This window comes from Ovis canadensis, chromosome 26, assembly GCF_042477335.2.
Source record: "Ovis canadensis isolate MfBH-ARS-UI-01 breed Bighorn chromosome 26, ARS-UI_OviCan_v2, whole genome shotgun sequence".
Taxonomy (NCBI): Eukaryota; Metazoa; Chordata; class Mammalia; order Artiodactyla; family Bovidae; genus Ovis; species Ovis canadensis.
In genome coordinates, this window is record NC_091270.1 from 50,568,035 (window position 1) to 50,587,781 (window position 19,747).

Sequence of the window (19,747 nt, forward strand, 5' to 3'; positions counted from 1 at the left end):
GGCTCCTGGCACCAGCCCAGCGTTATCTTTAAACCCCCCAAATTTATCATTATCAGCATACATGGACAAAACACAATGTCTGCAATATAATGATAGGAAATAACCAAAAATGTCAATTTCTCAAAATGTGCTAGCCCTATATTTATACCTTCAGGTATGGGAATAAATTCATAATATATCATTAGTGATGTTTGTTTGGCAAAAACCTGGGAACGAGTGTTTATATGTTTGTGGATGTGGGTATGTGTCTGTGAATATATGTAAGACAGAAAGCGCTTAGCAGTGGAGAGGGACTTAATTAGTGGATGAAGGCCTTCTTTTGTGTGTTAGTCACTCAGTCATGTCCAACTCTTTGCGACCCCAGGGAGTATCACTGCCAGGCTCCTCTGTCCATGGAATTCTCCAGGCAGGAATACTGGAGTGGGTAGCCATTCCCTTCTCCAGAGGATCTTCTTGACCCAGGGATCAAACCTGGGTCTCCTGCATTACAGGCAGATTATTTACTGTCAAGCCTGAGTGAAGCCCTATGTATCAATTATATAGTCTTTAATAAACTTAGAAGACAAACACTTTTCCTTCTTGCATTTCTTTTTCTTGGAGATGGTTTTGGTCAAAACCTCCTGAACAATGTTACAAACCTCAGTCCATAGTTCTGCAGCCATTCTGTCTACCAGATCTAGTCCCTTGAAACTATTCATCCCTTCCCCTGTAAATCATAAGGGCTTTGATTTATGTCATTCCTGAATGGCCTAAAAGGAGAAAGGTAAATATAAATCCAACTGAATGCAGAGTTCCAGAGAACAGCAAGGAGAGAAAGCCTTTTTAAGTGGACAATGTAAAGAAATAGAAGAAAACAATGGAATGAGGAAGACTAGAGCTCTCTTCAAGAAAATTAGTGATACCAAGGGAACATTTCATGCAAGGATAAGCACAGTAAAAGATAGAAATGGCAAGGACCTAATAGAAGCAGAAGAGATTAAGAAGAGGTAGCAAGAATACACAGAAGAGCTGTAGAAGAAAGTCTTAATGTCCCGGATAACCGTGATGGTGTGGTCACTCACCTAGAGCCAGACAACCTGGAGTGTGAAGTCAAGTGAGCCTTAGGAAGCATACCTATGAACTAAGCTAATGGAGGTATTTCAAATCCTAAAAGATGATTCTGTTAAAGTGCTGCATTCAGTACACCAGCAAGTTTGGGAAACTCAGTAGTGGCCACAGGACTGGAAAAGGTGAGTTTTCATTTCAGTCCCAAAGAAAGGCAATGCCAAAGAATGTTCAAATTACCATAAAATTGCACTCACTTCACATGCTAACAAGATTATGCTCAAAATCCTTCAAGCTCGTCTTCAGAAGTACATGAACCAAGAACTTCCAGATGTACGAGTTGTATTTAGAAAAGGCAGAGGAACCAGAGGTAAAATTGCCAACATCCATTGGATCATAGAAAAAGCAAGAAAATTCCAGAAAAAAAAAATCTACTTTTGCTTCACTGACTATCTTAAACACTTTTTCTGTGTGAATCACAACAAACTGTGGAATACCTTATCTGCCTCCTGAGAACCTGTATGCAGATCAAGAAAGGCCAGTCAGAACTGAACATGAAGCAACAGACTGGTTCCAAATTGAGAAAGGAGTATGTCAAAAATGTATATTGCCATCCTGCTTACTTAACTTATATGCAGAGCATATCCTGCAAAATGACAGACTGGATGACTCACAAGCTGGAATCAGGATTGCTGGGAGAACTATCAACAACCTCAGGTGTGCAAATGATAGCACTCTAATGGCAGAAAGTGAAGAGGAACTGAAGAGACTCTTGATAAGGATGAAAGAGGAGAGTGAAAAAGCTGGCTTAAAACTCAGCATTCAAAAAATTAAGATCATGGCATCTGGTCCCATCACTTCATGGCAAATCAGTGGGAAAAAGGCAGAAACAGTGGCAGATTTCATTTTCTTGGACAATCACTGAGAATAGTGACTGCAACCACAAAATTAAAAGATGCTTGCTTCTTGGGAAAGAATATGACAAATCTAGATAGCATATTAAAAATCAGAGACATCACTTTGCCTACAAAAGTCCATGTAGTCAAAGCTCTGGTTTTTCCAGTAGTCATGTATAGATGTGAGAGTTGACCATAAAGAAGGCTGAATCCCAAAGAATTGATGCCTTTGAACTGTGGTGCTGGAGAAGACTTTTGAGAGTCCCTTGGACAGCAAGGAGATCAAACCATGAACATTCATTGGAAAGACTGATGCTGAAGCTGAAGTTCCAATACTTTAGCCACCTGATGGAGAGAGCAGACTCATCGGAAAAGACCCTGATGCTGGGATAAATTGAGGGCAAGAGGAGAAGGGAGCAACAGGATGAGATGGTTGGATGACATCACTAATTCAATGGGCCTCAGTTTGAGCAAACTCAGGGAGATAATGAAGGACAGAGAAGTCTGTTGTGCTACAGTTCATGGGTGGCAAAGAGTTGGAAACAGCTTAGCAACTGAACAACAACAAACTTAGAAGATCAGAGATTTTATTCTTTTGAATGTAAGTATATATGACATACAGAGACTATCATGATTCATAGTAATTACATATTTTTCTGTTTCAGATATGTAATAATTTAGGCAATTGTCATTGCATTCCTGACTATACACCTCCAGATTGTGAATTACAAATTGGTTCACCAGGAGGAAGTATTGATGATGGAAACGATCATAAATCTTGTGAGTAGAAATTAAAGTTTTAAATTCTAGGATGTTTTAATAATGAAGCATCAAAATAGGGTGCTTTATGAAATAAAGAAATACACTACTAACTAAAATCTTTCATGATCTCCCAAGTGACTAAAAGAGTTACTTTGAATAGTGGCTTTCATTAAATTAATGTTAAATAATATTTGCAATGTGCTTTCCACAGAGGCACCCAGTTTTAATCAACTCAGTTACTAAAATAAAATATAATACTCAAGATTCACTAAACATCATGCATGCTCAGTTGCCTCAGTCATGTCTGTCTCTTTGTGACTCTATCGACTGTGGCCCAGCAGGCTCCACTGTTCATGGGATTCTCCAAGCAAAAATAGTGGAGTGGATTGCCAGTTCCTTCTCCAGGGGATCTTCCCAACCCAGGGATTGAACCCAAGTCTCTTATATCTCCTGCATTGGCAGGCAGGTTCTTTACCACTAATGCTACCTGTGAAACCCTAATAAACATCATAGCGTGAATGAAAAATAAATATGGATGGATGAACATCATGCAAATTATTTGCATTCCATGTTATTGAAAACTTTGCAGGTTATTAAAAAGCACGTGTAGGATAAGGTGTTTATTTTGAATGAAATTTAGATTAAAAAAGTATGACAAAATATAAGTATACATATTTTTACTAGGAAATAATAGTAAATCACATTTTGAGTGATGAAGTACAAGTTTATACTTTCTCTCGTTTCCATGAATGAAGGCAAAGTTGCTCATGGATTCAACATCTATTTATGATAAAAACTCTCAATAGGGCTTCGTTTGTGGTCTAGTGCTTAAGAATCCACCTGCCAATGCAGAGGACATGGGCTCGATCCCTGGTCGGGGAGGATTCTACATGCCACAGGACAACTAAGTCCACTCACTGCAGTTATTGAGTCGGTATGCCCTAGAGCCTGAGTTCCACAACAAAAGAAGCCAACTCAGTGAGAAACTTGCACACTGCAACCAAGAGGAGCCACTACTCATTACAAACTAGGGAAAGCCTGCACTCAGCAATGAAGACCCACCACAGCAAAAAATAAAACAGATAAATAAATCTTAAAAAAAATAAAACTGTCAACAGTGTGGGTATAGAGTGACTATACCTCAACAAGGTGGAGTCCACATATGGCAAACCCCAAACTAACATCATATGCAATAGTTAAAAGCTGAAAGCTTTTCCTCTAAGATCAGGAATAAGACAAGGATGCCTATGCCATACTTTTATGCAACACAGAACTGAAAGTCCTAGTCACAGCAATTAAACAAAAATAAATAAATAAAATAAATCCTAGATTCTAGTTGTATTTGATGAGTGTTTTCTTTGTAAAAAAAATTAGCTTATTTATTTTTATTGGAGGATAATTGCTTTACAATATTGTGTTGGTTTCTGCCTATATCAACACTTTTGTTGGCTTTTTAATTAATTTATTTATTTTTAATTGGAGAAGAACATTTTGTTCTTATTGGACTACAAGGCCCAAATTGTTTCATACAAATCCATTTGTAAAATTTTTCTTGTATTTGTGTCATTTCACTGGAACAGCTGGACACCCATAAGCAAAAGAATTATCCTAGTCACAGACCTCACAGCTTTCAAATATTAACTCAAAATGGCTCACAGTCCTAAAGTCTAAAAGTATAGCTAAGGACAAGCTCAGGCATCAGTAGTGACTGGAGACAGCGGTATGCATACACTTGGCTGTGGGGCCCAAGTGCAGGTGTCCAGGTGGTGGCAGATGTCAGCTGAAGATGTGTTTGTAGTGATCAGGGCTGGGGTAGGTGGCAATGGCTGGAGCCAACTATAGGCTCACTGGCTGCTCCACTGGCCGTGAATGTCAGTACGCTTTCCTAGTGCTTCACACTCTTCTTCTGCAAATGCATACTGCAAGGGAATTCAGTGGTGGGATGCGGAAATCGAGTTCTGGGGCATGCTGGTACACAACCGGACAGGCTAGCTCCAGGTAGGCAGAGTGATGCCCACCACTGTCAGAAGTCCAATTGTGATCTGAATCCAACAAACAGCTAGATTATGCTCTCCTGTAGCCGTTCTCTTCCTCCCCTGGGTGTGTGCACTTTCTTGCAGGTCAGGTCTTGCTGGGGGTGTGCAGGTTCAGAGCTGAAGGCAGGGGCTGGTTACAAGTAGGCACGGTGGTGTGGGCCAGTCAGAGAGGCAGAACCTGATCGGGATCTGACAAACAGCTGCAGATGCCATGGGTGTTGATATGCTCTTCTGTGGCTGGACGCTCACCAGGACATGCAGTGGAAGCCAGAGACAAGAGTCAGGCTGGGAACATACAAGTGCGTGACTGCAGGGGCTATTCACAGGTGGACATGGTGACACCGGCCAGTGATGGAAGGCAGGACCTGACTCTGTCCACAAACTGCAGTGTGTGGCCAGGAAGGAAAGCAGCAGAAAGGAAAGGCTGGCTGGCTATACATTCACCTGTGGCTGTAGGTTGTTGTTTTATCATTCAGTTGCTAAGTCGTGTCTGACTATTTGTGACCCCATGGACTGTGGCCCACCAAACTTCTCTGCCCATGAGATTTCCTGGGCAAGAATACTGGAATGGGTTGCCATTTCCTTCTTCAGGGGATCTTCCCCACCCAGGAATAGAACCTGTGTCTCCTGCGTTGGCAGGCAGATTCTTTGCACTGAGCTACCAGGGAAGCCTGCTGCAGATTACTTCCACTTATTATATCAGAGGGTCTAGTCAGTATATCCTTCCCCCCAAAGCATACAGATTAAAAAGTAAAAAGAAAATCAGTGTTTCTGTACAGGTAATATGATCCTATATGCAGAAAATCCTAATGAGTCACCAAAACCTAAAGAGTAAGGTGGCAGAAAATGAGATCAATATACAAAAAGCAATTGTATATCTACAAACTAAAAAGAGACAATCCAACAATAACATTAAGGAAGCAGTTTTATTCATGATGGAATAAAAAATAAAATACTTAGAAATAAATTCAGTGGAAAAGTATGTGATTTGTACACTGAAAACTACAAACCATTGCTGAGATAAATTAAAGAAAATGTAAGTAACTGAAGAGACAGTTATGTTCAGAGTTTGGAAAACACTTGTTACAAGGTCAGTTCTCCCCAGATTTATCTATACACTCAGGAAAATCCCATTGCAAGTCATCCATCAGGTTCATTTGCAGAAATTGACAAGCTGATTATAAACTATATAGAATTTCAAAAGGACTAGTGTTGTTAAAATAACTTTGAAACAGAGTGATGTTGGAGAAAATACATCACCCAATTCCAGAACTTTCTATAAAGTTACAATAATCAATGCAGTGTAACACTGATGTTAACATAGACATGTCGATCAATGGAACATAATAAATCACTGGAAGTAGAGCCACAGATGCATGGAAAACTAATTTTCCATAAAGTGCGAAGCAAATCAGTGAATAATGGATAGCTTTTTCAACAAAAAACGCTGGAACAATTATATACTCACATGCAGAAAAAAAAGAATTCTGTACATGTTTTGAAATCATGTGTAAAAATTCACTCAGAGTGGATCGCAGACCAAAATATGAAGCCTAAACTTATAAAACTTCCAGAAGAGAATATATGAGAAAACCTAAGTGCCTTTGGATTAAATAAGGATTATTTTTTTAACATGTGATACCAAAAGCACAATCTAAGGAGGAAAGGTGAAAATGTGGACATCATCACAATGAAAAGATTTTGCCCTTCAAAACTCACTTGAAGAGTTTTGTATATAACTAGAGTTAGGTATATGGAGAAGGCAATGGCACCCCACTCCAGTACTCTTGCCTGGAGAATCCCATGGATGGAGGAGCCTGAAAGGCTGCAGTCCATGGGGTCTCTGAGGGTCGGACACGACTGAGCGACTTCACTTTCACTTTTCACTTTTATGCATTGGAGAAGGAAATGGCAACCCACTCCAGTGTTCTTGCCTGGAGAATCCCAGGGATGGGGGAGCCTGGTGGGCAGCCGTCTATGGGGTCACACAGAGTCGGACACGACTGAAGCGACTTAGCAGCAGTAGAGTTAGGTATATAACTAATAAATTATATTCTGAATATATACAAATTTTATATTCACAATATAATCTTTGACAATTAATAATGGAAAACAAACAGTCTGATAAAGATGGACAAAATATGGATACTTTATCAAAGAAAATATATAGGCAATAGATAAGCACATGTAAAGATGCCCAATATCATTGTTCATCAAAGAAATGCACACTAAAATCACAATTAGTTACTGTTACATTCTTTTAAAATTTATTTAAACATGAAGTTTTGCCAAAATGGGAGGATAGTGTCTCATAGACTATTGTTGAAAACTGTACAGTTTCAGCTTCTTAAAAGAATCTCATCTATTTAGTATTTATCTTTGGCTGTGCTGGGTCTTCGTTGCTGCATGTTTCTAGTCGGAGTGAGCAGGGGCTCCTCAGTAGGTGTGGTGTGAGGGCTTCTCACTGCAGTGACTTCTCGCTGCAGAGCACAAGCTCTGGGCATGAGGGCTTCAGTAGCTCTGTGGCTCCCCGGCTCTAGAGCACATGGGCTAAGTTGTTCCTTGGGATATGGGATTTCCTGGATCAGGGCTGGAACCCGTGTCTCCTGCACTGGCAGGTGAATTCTTTATCACTGAGCCTCCAGGGAAGCCCTTTAGCTTCTTTCACCCAGCATGTAATGCAGTCACTTTACTGTTTGCCCAAGAGAATAGAATGCCTTCACCCCTACAAAACTTTGTACATAAACATTCATAACAGCTGTACATGTAATAGATATGAAAACAACCCAAAGACAAATCAACAGGTGATGGATCAACAAAGTGTGGTATATTCAAAACACAGAATACTATTGAACAATAAAAAGGAATGAGCTACTGTTAAAAAGACAAATGTGGATGGATGTTAACATTTATGCTGTGTGAAAAAAAACACAAGATTAAAATGAATAGAGACTGTATGACTTTATTTATATTAAATTGTAGAACACCTAAACTAATTGATAGAGAATGCTGATCAGATCAGTGGTTGCTTTTGTTGGGAGTGGCAGCAGAGCAGCATTATATGGGCTAGAAGAAACTTGAGGGTGATGGATGTATTCACTCCAGCTGAGCCTTGGACGACATGGATTTGAACTGCTCTGTGCATTAACAAGGATGTCTGGCATGCTGCAGTCCATGAGGTTGCAAAGACTCAGACACAACTTGGCAATTGAACACGTGCCTCCACTTGTACACAGATTGTATTTCAATAAATACCACAGTACTAGAGCACCAGAAGCAGACTAAATCCATGGGAGAGCAGCTGCAGATATGGTGGAGCCTGCGCTACAGAGAGACCGCAGATATGGAGGACCAATGCTCAAGTTAAACATGAGTGTTCAGACTGCTTGGAGTGGATCCCCCAACCCTGCAATGTTCAGGAGTCAACTGTCTTTTGACTGATGTGGTGGTTTTATAGATATAAACATATATATATTTACAACATATAATGTACATCTCAAATAGATTCATGTATTATGCATCTAAAATAAGAGTAAATCTGTTAAAAATCATAAAATTGAAATGACATCAAAGACAAGAGTCACACTATTTTATTGTCAAATCTCAGACATTAAACTTATTTTCCTTACCAATACTGATAAGAATTTTACATTAACTGAAGAAAATCCATAACTATCAAAACAAAAAATAATCTTTTAAGTATATGCATCATTTGCTATATCTTATCCATTCTACAGTTATAGTGTTCACATTTCATCATATACGAAGAATCAGTTCAGTTCAGTTCAGTTCAGTTGCTGAGTCGTGTCTGACTCTTTGCTACCCCATGGACTGCAGCACGCCAGGCCTCCCTGTCCATCACCAACTCCTGAAGTTTACTCAAACTCACGTACATTCAGTCGGTGATGCCATCCAACCATCTCATCCTCTGTCGTCCGCTTCTCCTCCTGCCTTCAATCTTTCCCAACATCAGGGTCGTTTCAAATGAGTCAGTTCTTTGCAAGAATAACTATATAATAAAAGAAGGAAAATATCAGTTATACCAAGACTCTCATCCATTGCTAATCTGAATGTAATTCCTACAACCACTTAGGAAAATCACTGGAAAAGTTACAAATGTTTGGTTTAGGCACACACTATAAGTAAGCATAACATTCCCAAAGGCATATACCTGTGAGATAGGCACACATACATTGACTAAGAGACATGTAGTATAATATTCATAGCAGCACTATTCATAACACTCATAACTGCAAGTTATCCAAATGCTCATAAGAAGCAATGTATTTATAGCTGTTATCTCTATATAAAGATATTGTATGCAGTGATGAGAATGAATATTTTACAATTATAAACAATAATTTGGCCAAATCCCCAAATAAGGTAATATTGAGCCAAAAAATCAGATAGGATATAAATACATACAACATAACTCTATATAAAGATTGCTGCTCCTGCTGCTGCTAAGCCCCTTTAGTGGTGTCCAACTCTGTGCAACCCCATAGACGGCAGTCCACCAGGCTCCCCTGTCCCTGGGATTCTCCAGCCAAGAACACTGGAGGTTGCCATTTCCTTCTCTGTTATAATCTGTCAAAAATGATCCATGGATTAGTGATTTTCCATGGATGGTGGCTGAAAGAAAGTAGATTGGAGGCAGTGAGATGCTGGTAAAGTTACTTTTCCTGGATCTGGTGCTGGTTACATAGATGTGTTCAATTTAGAAAATTCTTTGAGCTATAAAATGATGAAGTGAATGCATGTCTGTTAGTATTGTTACATTTCTGCAAAAAATCTACTAACTAAACAGTAATGGAGGGAAGCAATATCTTTTTTTGTTTTGTTTTAATATAAATTTATTTATTTTAACTGGAGAACAGAATTATGATTAGAAAATGTCCTCGTGTGTGCTTTCGAGACTCTAGCAGAATATGTTTTGAGATCTGGATTATTTTTCTAATTCTTTGCCAATATATTTATTTATTGTGTACTTTTGCTGCTGCGGCTGCCAAGTCGCTTCAGTCATGTCCGACTCTGTGCGACCCCAGAGACGGCAGCCCACTAGGCTCCCCCGTCCCTGGGATTCTCCAGGCAAGAACATTGGAGTGGGTTGCCATTTCCTTCTCCATTGCATGAAAGTGAAAAGTGAAAGTGAAGTCACTCAGTCGTGTCTGATCCTCAGTGACCCCATGGACTGCAGCCTACCAGGATCTTCTATCCATGGGATTCTCCAGGCAAGAGTACTGGAGTGGGGTGCCATTGCCTTCTGCATGTCTCCTTTTGGGAATTGTGTAATATTTGAATTTTTTAAGACAGCAAAGGACATACTATATTGTTGGCTGTCAACAAGAGAGAAAAAATACACACAACACACACTTTACAGACAGGTCGACACAGACACAAGTATGGGTATAGAAATGGATTTTACTCACATGTATAAAATATAAATACTGGATGGAGAAACATAGTCATTTAAAAATGGTTTCCTTTGAGGAGCAAAACTATGTGACTTGGCAAGGTAGTGGATGGGGGATTTTCACAGCATATTGCTAAATTTTTAACTTAAGCTCCACTAATATGTCACCTTTAAAATAAATAAATAAGATGAATGTAGTAAACAGACTTCAAACTGTATATACAGTATCATAATACTTTAAAAATATGCATAAAAGATGACTAATAAGCCTCCAATACTTTGATCACCTGATGCGAAGAACTGACTCATTGGGAAAAAACCTGATGCTGGGAAAGATAGAAGGCGGGAGGAGAAGGGGACGACAGAGGACGAGATGGTTGAATGGCATCACTGACTCGATGGATATGAGTTTGAGCAAGCTCCAGGAGTTGGTGATGGACAGCAAGGCCTGGCATGCTGCAGTCCATGGGGTTGCAAAGAGTCAGACATGACTGAAAGACTGAACTGACTGAATTGAGTAAGCCTATGAAAACTATGCAATTGTAGTTTTGGGTATGAGCTTAAATGCCCTTTTATTTCCTCATATATGACAGTTTGCAAGGTCTTAAACTTTCAATTATGTATATGATTTTACATGTATGCATATGACTGCTGTCCAACTCTTTGCGACCCCATGGACTTAAGCCAGCCAGGTTCCTCTGCCCATGGAATTTTCCAGGCAAGAATACTGCAGTGAGTTGCCATTCCCTCCTCCAGGATGCATATGATTAAAGTGAGATAAATAGAAATTTATTCAAACATTCAGTGAATATCCACTTATTTCTGTGTTTCACTTCCAGATACAATGTTTACTAAAAAAGGCTACAATACACATCAAAACTGGCTTATTTTAAGTTTCTACATTTTTCTGCCCTTTTTCATAACTTGCACCATTATGATAATGAAGCGAAATGAAATGAGAAAATCATGCAACAAAGAGAGTGTAGAATATGAGGGGTAAGTAAGATTTTACAAATAATTTAGTATCTTAAATTGTGCTGGTCATTAACCAGTGTCATAAATTCACAATTATATATTTGTTATGTTTATTGAAATGTGTGCTATTTTAAAATCTAAACAAATGTCCTTTTATCCATTCTGTTTTCCCAATAGTTCATTATTAGTATATTAAGACAAATCAAAATTTTGACTGCTCTAGAACTGTTTTCCTGATGAATATTCCACAGTGTAATAAGGACTTAATATGAGAAAACTATATTTGGTATATCATTTTAAGTTCCTAAGTGGATCTAAATTAAGTAGCACTGTTTGTTTCCTTCAGAGAAATCCTTTTTATCCGATTTAGAATTTATGTCAAAAATGTCATTAAAAAATCCTTGAACCTCAAAAAATATTTCTATCTGTTTAGTAGTCTCAAATGTTGTTAAAAAATCTCTGCAGAATTCCTCTGAAATTAGATACTGTTTCTTACAAACTTGTGCATGATTTTCTTACTTTTGTGCGTCCTCCTTTCTGATGACCTAACTCTTTAACTCATTGAAGGCAAGAACCCTTTATATCAATCCCAATATGTGACAGCATGAATGAGGATTTTAGCCTCAAAGTGACATTTTCTTTGAAAACTATTATTGTGTGTTGTGCTTAGTCGCTCAGTCCTGTCTGACTCTTTGTGACCCTGTGGGCTGTAGTCTGCCAGGCCCCTCTGTCCATAGGATTCTCCAGACAAGAATATTGGAGTGGGTTGTCATGCCCTCCTCCAGGGGCTCTTCCTGACCTAGGGATTGTACCCAGATCCCCCGCATTGCAGGCAGATTCTTTACCATCTGAGCCACCAGGGAAGCCCATTTTATGAAGACATATTCAGTTATACACACATCACATGTATATCATTTAGGGAAATGTTGGATCATATTCACTGAAAAAGAAAGTGACTTAATTGGCCATCATGAGACTTTACAGAGGAAAAGAAAAGAAGAGAATTCAAAGAAAGCCCTGACAGGTAATGTTGTTGAGGGAACCTGAATAATGTACATGCTGAATACAGCTCTATATCTAAAAATTCATGCTGTCCCAGCCTTAATGACTGTTCCTTTACAAAGTCTCCCACCACACCTGGGATGTGCACCATTAAGCTTTCCATCTTTGTTTATTCTATAAGTATATACTGGAGCTTTTCAATACATAATTTTGTACAAAAATTTGTTTTATCTTATAGCCGTGTATTTATTTCCAACATGCATTAGGCTAGGGCTCTGGGGTAAGGTAATAAGTTCACAGAGCTGGAGCATCATTCTCATCAAATCACATCAAAGACAAATGCTATGAACTGATAACTTAATATCAATCTTGATAACTTGGAGGAAGTAGTGTTTGTCAGGTATTTCCTGACAACATGAAAACACCTGTTAGATTATTTCTCTCTCTTTTTATACTTAAATCTATTTAAAAAAGCAGCTAAATGTACCCCATATGTTTTTGTTTTTTGAGTAGTTCTTCACTTTCAGGCTCTATAAAAGGTGTTTCAGAATTATCTTGTATATTCTTTGTCACAGCCCTCAGTTCAGTTCAGTCGCTCAGTTGTGTCCAACTCTTTGCGACCCCATGAATCAGAGCACTCCAGGCCTCCCTGTCCATCACCATCTCCCGGAGTTCATACAGACTCACATCCATCGAGTCAGTGATGCCATCCAGCCATCTCATCCTCTGTTGTCCCCTTCTCCTCCTGCCCCCAATCCCTCCCAGCATCAGAGTCTTTTCCAATGAGTCAACTCTTCTCATGAGGTGGCCAAAGTACTGGAGTTTCAGCTTTAGCATCATTCCTTCCAAAGAAATCCCAGGGTTGATCTCCTTCAGAATGACTGGTTGGATCTCCTTGCAGTCCAAGGGACTCTCAAGAGTCTTCTCCAACACCACAGTTCAAAAGCATCAATTCTTTGGCACTCAGCCTTCTTCACAGTCCGACTCTCACATCCATACATGACCACAGGAAAACCCATAGCCTTGAACAGATGGACCTTAGTCGGCAAAGTAATGTCTCTGCTTTTGAGTATACTATCTAGGTTGGTCATAACTTTTATTCCAAGGAGTAAGCATCTTCTAATTTCATGGCTGCAGTCACCATCTGCAGTGATTTTGGAGCCCAAAAAATAAAGTCTGACACTGTGTCCACTGTTTCCCCATCTGTTTCCCATGAAGTGATGGGACCAGATGCCATGATCTTCGTTTTCTGAAGGTTGAGCTTTAAGCCAACTTTTTCACTCTCCTCTTTCACTTTCATCAAGAAGCTTTTTAGCTCCTCTTCACTTTCTGCCATAAGGGTGGTGTCATCTGCATATCTGAGGTGATTGATATTTCTCCTGGCAGTCTTGATTCCAGCTTGTGTTTCTTCCAGTCTGGCATTTCTCATGATGTCCTCTGTATATAAGTTAAATAAGCAGGGTGACAATATACAGCCTTGATGTACTCCTTTTCATATTTGGAACCAGTCTGTTGTTTCAGGTCCAGTTCTAACTGTTGCTTCCTGACCTGCATACAGATTTCTCAAGAGGCAGGTTAGGTGGTCTGGTATTGCCATCTCTTGAAGAATTTTCCACAGTTTATTGTGATCCACACAGTCAAAGACTTTGGCATAGTCAATAAAGCAGAAATAGATGTTTTTCTGGAACTCTCTTGCTTTTTCCATGATCCAGCGAATGTTGGCAATTTGATCTCTGGTTCCTCTGCCTGTTCTAAAACCAGCTTGAACATCAGGAAGTTCACGGTTCACGTATTGCTGAAGCCTGGCTTGGAGAATTTTGAGCATTGCTTTACTAGAGTGCGAGATGAGTGCAATTGTGTGGTAGTTTGAGCATTCTTTGGCATTGCCTTTCTTTGGGATTGGAATGAAAACTGACCTTTTCCAGTCCTGTGGCCACTGCTGAGTTTTCCAAATTTGCTGGCATATTGAGTGCAGCACTTTCACAGCATCATCTTTCAGGATTTGAAATAGCTCAACTGGAATTCCATCACCTCCACTAGCTTTGTTCATAGGGATGCTTTCTAAGGCCCACTTGACTTCACATTCCAAGATGTCTGTCTCTACATTAGTGATCACATCATCATGATTATCTGGGTCGTGAAGATCTTTTTTGTACAGTTCTTCCATGTATTCTTGCCACCTCTTCTTAATATCTTCTGCTTCTGTTAGGTCCATACCTTCTGTCCTTTATCAAGCCTATCTTTGCATAAAGTGTTCCCTTGGTATCTCTGATTTTCTTGAAGAGATCTCTAGTCTTTCCCATTCTGTTGTTTTCCTCTATTTCTTTGCATTGGTCGCTGAAGAAGGCTTTCTTATCTCTTCTTGGTATTCTTTGGAACTCTGCATTCAGATGCTTCTATCTTTCCTTTACTCCTTTGCTTTTCGCCTCTCTTCTTTTCACAGCTATTTGTAAGGCCTCCCCAGACAGCCATTTTGCTTTTTTGCATTTCTTTTCCATGGGGATGGTCTTGATCCTGTCTCCTGTACAATGTCACGAACCTCATTCCATAGTTCATCAGGCACTCTATGTATCAGATCTAGGCCCTTAAATCTATTTCTCACTTCCACTGTATAATCATAAGGGATTTGATTTAGGTCATACCTGAATGGTCTAGCGATTTTCCCTACTTTCTTCAATTTGAATCTGAATTTGGTAATAAGGAGTTCATGGTCTGAGCCACAGTCAGCTCCTGGTCTTGTTTTTGTTGACTGTATAGAGCTTCTCCATCTTTGGCTGCATAGAATATAATCAATCTGATTTCAGTGTTGACCATCTGGTGATGTCCATGTGTAGAGTCTTCTCTTGTGTTGTTGGAAGAGGGTGTTTGCTATGACCAGTGCATTTTCTTGGCAAAACTCTATTAGTCTTTGCACTGCTTCATTCCACATTCCAAGGCCAAATTTGGCTGTTACTCCAGGTGTTTCTTGACTTCCTACTTTTGCATTCCAGTCCCTATAATGAAAAGGGCATCTTTTTTGGGTGTTAGTTCTAAAAGGTCTTATAGGTCTTCATAGAACCATTCAACTTCAGCTTCTTCAGCGTTACTGGTTGGGGCATAGGCTTGGATTACTGTGATGTTGAATGGTTTGCCTTAGAAATGAGCAGAGATCATTCTGTCGTTTTTGAGATTGCATCCAAGTACTGCATATTGGACTCTTCTGTTGACCATGATGGCTACTCCATTTCTTCTGAGGGATTTCTGCCCACAGTAGTAGATATAATGGTCATCTGAGTTAAATTCACCCATTCCTGTCCATTTTAGTTTGCTGATTCCTAGAATGTCGATGTTCACCCTTGCCATCTCTTGTTTGACCACTTCCAATTTGCCTTGATTCATGGACCTGACATTCCAGGTTCCTATTCAATATTGCTCTTTACAGCATTGGATCTTGCTTCTATCACCAGTCACATCCACAATTGGGTATTGTTTTTACTTTGGCTTCATCCCTTCATTTTTTCTGGAGTTATTTCTCCACTGTTCTCCAGTAGCATATTGGGCACCTAATGACCTGGGGAGTTCCTCTTTTCGTATCCTATCATTTTGCCTTTTCATACTGTTCATTGGGTTCTCAAGGCAAGAATACTGAAGTGGTTTGCCATTCCCTTCTCCAGTGGACCACGTTCTATCAGACCTCTCCACCATGACCCGCCCTTCATGGATTGCCTCGCAGGCATGGCTTGGTTTCATTGAGTTAGACAAGGCTGTGTTCCTAGTGTGAATAGATTGACTAGTTTTCTCTGAGTATGGTTTCAGTGTGTCTGCCCTCTCATGCCCTCTTGCAACACCTACCATCTTACTTGCGTTTCTCTTACCTTGGTTGTGGGTTATCTCTTCACAGTGCTGCTCCTTACTTTGGATGAGGGGTATCTCCTTACCACCGCCGTTCCTGTCACAGCCCTAGAAGCAGCCTTTTCTACAAGGATTGTTGGTTTCTTTTATTGGAAAACAATATTACAGACCTAGATGCTAGGTTTGCACCTTGCTATTTGGGTTTCATTGCTTCTAAAACCTCACAACAGACAGATATATGAATCTGATATGTGTATACAACACATGTATACACACAATTGTCCTTAGATATCCTGCAGATAAGTCCTTTATCACATATTTGTTGTAGCTGGGTGGTCTGAATTTTTGCAACCCTATGAACTGTAGCAAACCAACTGTAGCAAACTGTAGCAAACTTTGCTACAGCAAAATGTAGCAAAGCCTGGTTTCCTCTGTTCCCCACTAACTCCTGGAGTTTGCTGAAATTCATTTCCATTGAGTCAGTGATGCCATCTAACCATCTCATTCTCTGTTGCCCTTTTCTTTTATCAGATAAAAATTGAGTTTTTTCTTTCTTCAGATATGTGTCATATTTTCATTCAAATCACAGTACTTTTTGCTGAGGAAACATTTTTAAATTTTAGCATTGTTTTCCTTCTTGGATTATGCTTTTGCTGTTATATTTAAAAACTCACCACCAAACCCAAGGTCACTCAGATTTTCTTCTATGCTTTCATCTTGAAGATTTATAGCTTTGCAATGTACATTTAGACATATGATTCATTTTGAGGCAATTTTTGTTCAAAATTTGAAGTAAAATTTTAAAGTATGACTTATGTGATAAAGTTTGTATTTTTGCAAATGTATGCCAAATAGTCCAGTGTCATTTGTTGAAAGAACTATATTCATCGAAATGTCTTTGCACCTTCATTGAAAATCTTGACCATATATATGTAGGTCTAATATTGAATGAAGGAAATTAGATATTTCTTATTTTCTTATTAATATTAAGTGCATCTTCTTATGTATAGGGTAAAGTTTTTTTTTTTCTGCAATATATGTTTTTCCAAGTTTCAAATAGTAGAATGTGATTCTCTTTATCCACATTTGTAAATAAGTTTGCCTAAAAGAAAGATATGTTATCTTTTCCACATGCCACAGATTAAATAAGCTATGTCATGTCTGACTCTTTTGCAACCCCATGGACTGTGGCCCACCAGGCACTTTTGTCCATAGGATTTCTCAGGCAATAATAATGAAACGGGTAGCCATTTCCTTCTCCAGGGGATCTTCCTGACCCAGGGATTGAACCCACATCTCCTGTATTGGCAGGCATATTCTTTTCTCTGTAGTGACTGGAAATATTCTATTTAGCCTTTCACTTTAGTCTTTCTAAACCATGGATTTTTCAAAGAACCAAAAGTATACAAAACTAAATAAACAAATTTTCATTATTTTCAATCATTTCATAGCTGTAATTATTTTGCCTCATACTTAAATGATAAATTAACAGTAAAGTAATAAATCTAAAGCTATATATTTATACATATAAATATGTATTCATATATGCTGCTGCTGCTAAGTCACTTCAGTCATGTCCGACTTTGTGCGACCCCATAGATGGCAGCCCACTAGGCTCCGCCATCCCTGGGATTCTCCAGGCAAGAACACTGGAGTGGGTTGCCATTTCCTTCTCTGATGTATTCATATATGCTGCTGCCGCTGCTGCTAAGTCGCTTCAGTCGTGTCCGACTCTGTGCGACCCCAGAGATGGCAGCCCACCAGGCTCCCCCGTCCCTGGGATTCTCCAGGCAAGAACACTGGAGTGGGTTACCATTTCCTTCTCTGATGTATTCATATATAAATACATACAATTGTTGTTGTTCAGTCACTAAGTTGTTTCTTACTGTTTGTGACCTCATGGACTGTATGCCAGGTTTCCCTGTCCTTCACCATCTCCCAGAGTTTGTTCAAGCTCATGTCCACTGAGCTGATGATGCCATCCAACCATCTCATCCTCTGTTACTCTCTTATCTTCCTGCCCTAAATCTTTCCAGCATCAGTGTCCTCTCCAATGGTCCACTCTTCCCATCAGGTGGCCAAAGCATTGGAGCTTCAGCCTCAGCATCAGTCCTTCCAGTGAATATTCAGGGTTAATTTCCTTTAGGATTAATTGGTTTGATCTCCTTGTAGTCCAAGGGACTCTCAAGAGTCTTCTACAGAACCACATTTCGAAAGCATCAATTCTTCAGTGCTCAGCCCTCTTTAGACTAATGCTGAAGCTGAAGCTCCAATACTTTGGCCACCTGATGTGAAGAGTTGATTCATTAGAAAAGACCCTGATGCTGGGAAAGATTGAAGGCAGGAGGAGAAGGGGATGACAGAGGATGAGATGGTTGGATGGCATCACTGGCTCAATGGACATGAGTTTGAGCAAGCTCCAGGAGATGGTGAAGGACAGGGAAGCCTGATGTGCTGCAGTCCACGGTGTCACAAAGAGGTGGACACGACTGAGCGACTGCACAAAACAGCCTTCTTTATGGTCCAACTCTCACATCTGTACATGACAACCAGAAAAAACATAGTTTTGATTATATGACCTCTGTCAGCAAAGTAATGTCTCTGCTTTTTAATATGCTGTCTAGGTTTCTCATAGCTTTCCTTCCAAGGAGAAAGGTTTTTATAATTTTGTGGCTGCAGTCTCTGTCTGCAGTGATTTTGGAGCCAAAGAAAATAAAATCTGCCACTTTTTTCATGTTTTTCCCACCTATTTTCCAAGAAGTAATGAGGACGGCTGCCATAATCTTAGTTTTTTGAATGTTGAGTTTTAAGTCAGCTTTTACACTTTCTTCTTTCACCCTAATCAAGAGGCTCTTTAGTTCTTCGCTTCCTGCCATAAGGGTGGTGCTATCTGCATATCTGAGGTTATTGATATTTCTCCCGGAAATCTTGATTCCATCTTGTGCTTCATCCAGCCCAGCATTTCACATGATGTACTCTGCATATAAGTTAAAGAAGCAGGGTGACAACATACAGCTTAGACGTACTCTTTTCCCAATTTTGAATCAGTCTGTTGTTCCATGTCTGTTTCTAATTGTTGCTTCTTGACCTGCATAGGTTTCTCAGGAGGCATGTAAAGTGGCCTGGTATTTCCATCAGTTTAAGAATTTCTACAGTTTGTTGTGATCCACAGTCAAAGGGTTTAGGGTAGTCACTGAAGCAGAAGTAGATGTTTTTCTGGAATTCTCTTGCTTTTTCTATGATACAAGTGATGTTATCTCTGGCTCCTCTGCATTTTCTAAGTATAACTTGTACATCTGGAACCCACTGATTCTTTATTTTTCACTCTCTCTGTTCCTTTGAGTGCCTATTTTGATCTGAGACTTAAAAAAAAAAATCTGACAGTAGATATAGTTAAAGTATGAAGCTGTCTACTACTAAACAGATTGTAAATTTGTATTTTCTTTTTCTTTCCCTAGTCATTCAGCCATTGTACCAGAACGCTATGACATGAACAACTAATATAGCTAAGCATTTCGCCAACAAAACGCTTACATGAAGAGGAGAAAGTGTTTTGTAACCCTTATGCTATCCCTAAATACACTTAAAATGTCAAATTTTTGAAAATAAAGTGCACTTGGGCAGGAGGAAGTCTTCCTTCAGTTCAGTTCATTTGCTCAGTTGTGTCCAACTCTTTGTGACCCCATGGACTACAGCATGCCAGGCCTCCCTGTCCATCACCAACTCCTGGAGTTTACTCAAACTCAGGTCCATCACGTTGGTGATGCTATCCAGCCATCTCATCCTCT

At 39.5% G+C, this 19,747-nt stretch overlaps 1 protein-coding gene across 1 annotated transcript in view; it reads left to right on the forward strand.

The window, feature by feature from the left end:
• Window positions 1-19,460, forward strand: part of ADAM18 (ADAM metallopeptidase domain 18) — a 120,221-nt gene extending 100,761 nt beyond the window's left edge. The window contains exons 18-20 of the mRNA XM_069572949.1: window positions 2,606-2,720; window positions 10,991-11,147; window positions 19,418-19,460. Coding sequence (XP_069429050.1) covers window positions 2,606-2,720; window positions 10,991-11,147; window positions 19,418-19,460 — 315 coding nt within the window. The remainder of the gene's footprint in view (window positions 1-2,605; window positions 2,721-10,990; window positions 11,148-19,417) is intronic.
• Window positions 19,461-19,747: the final 287 nt, after the last annotated feature.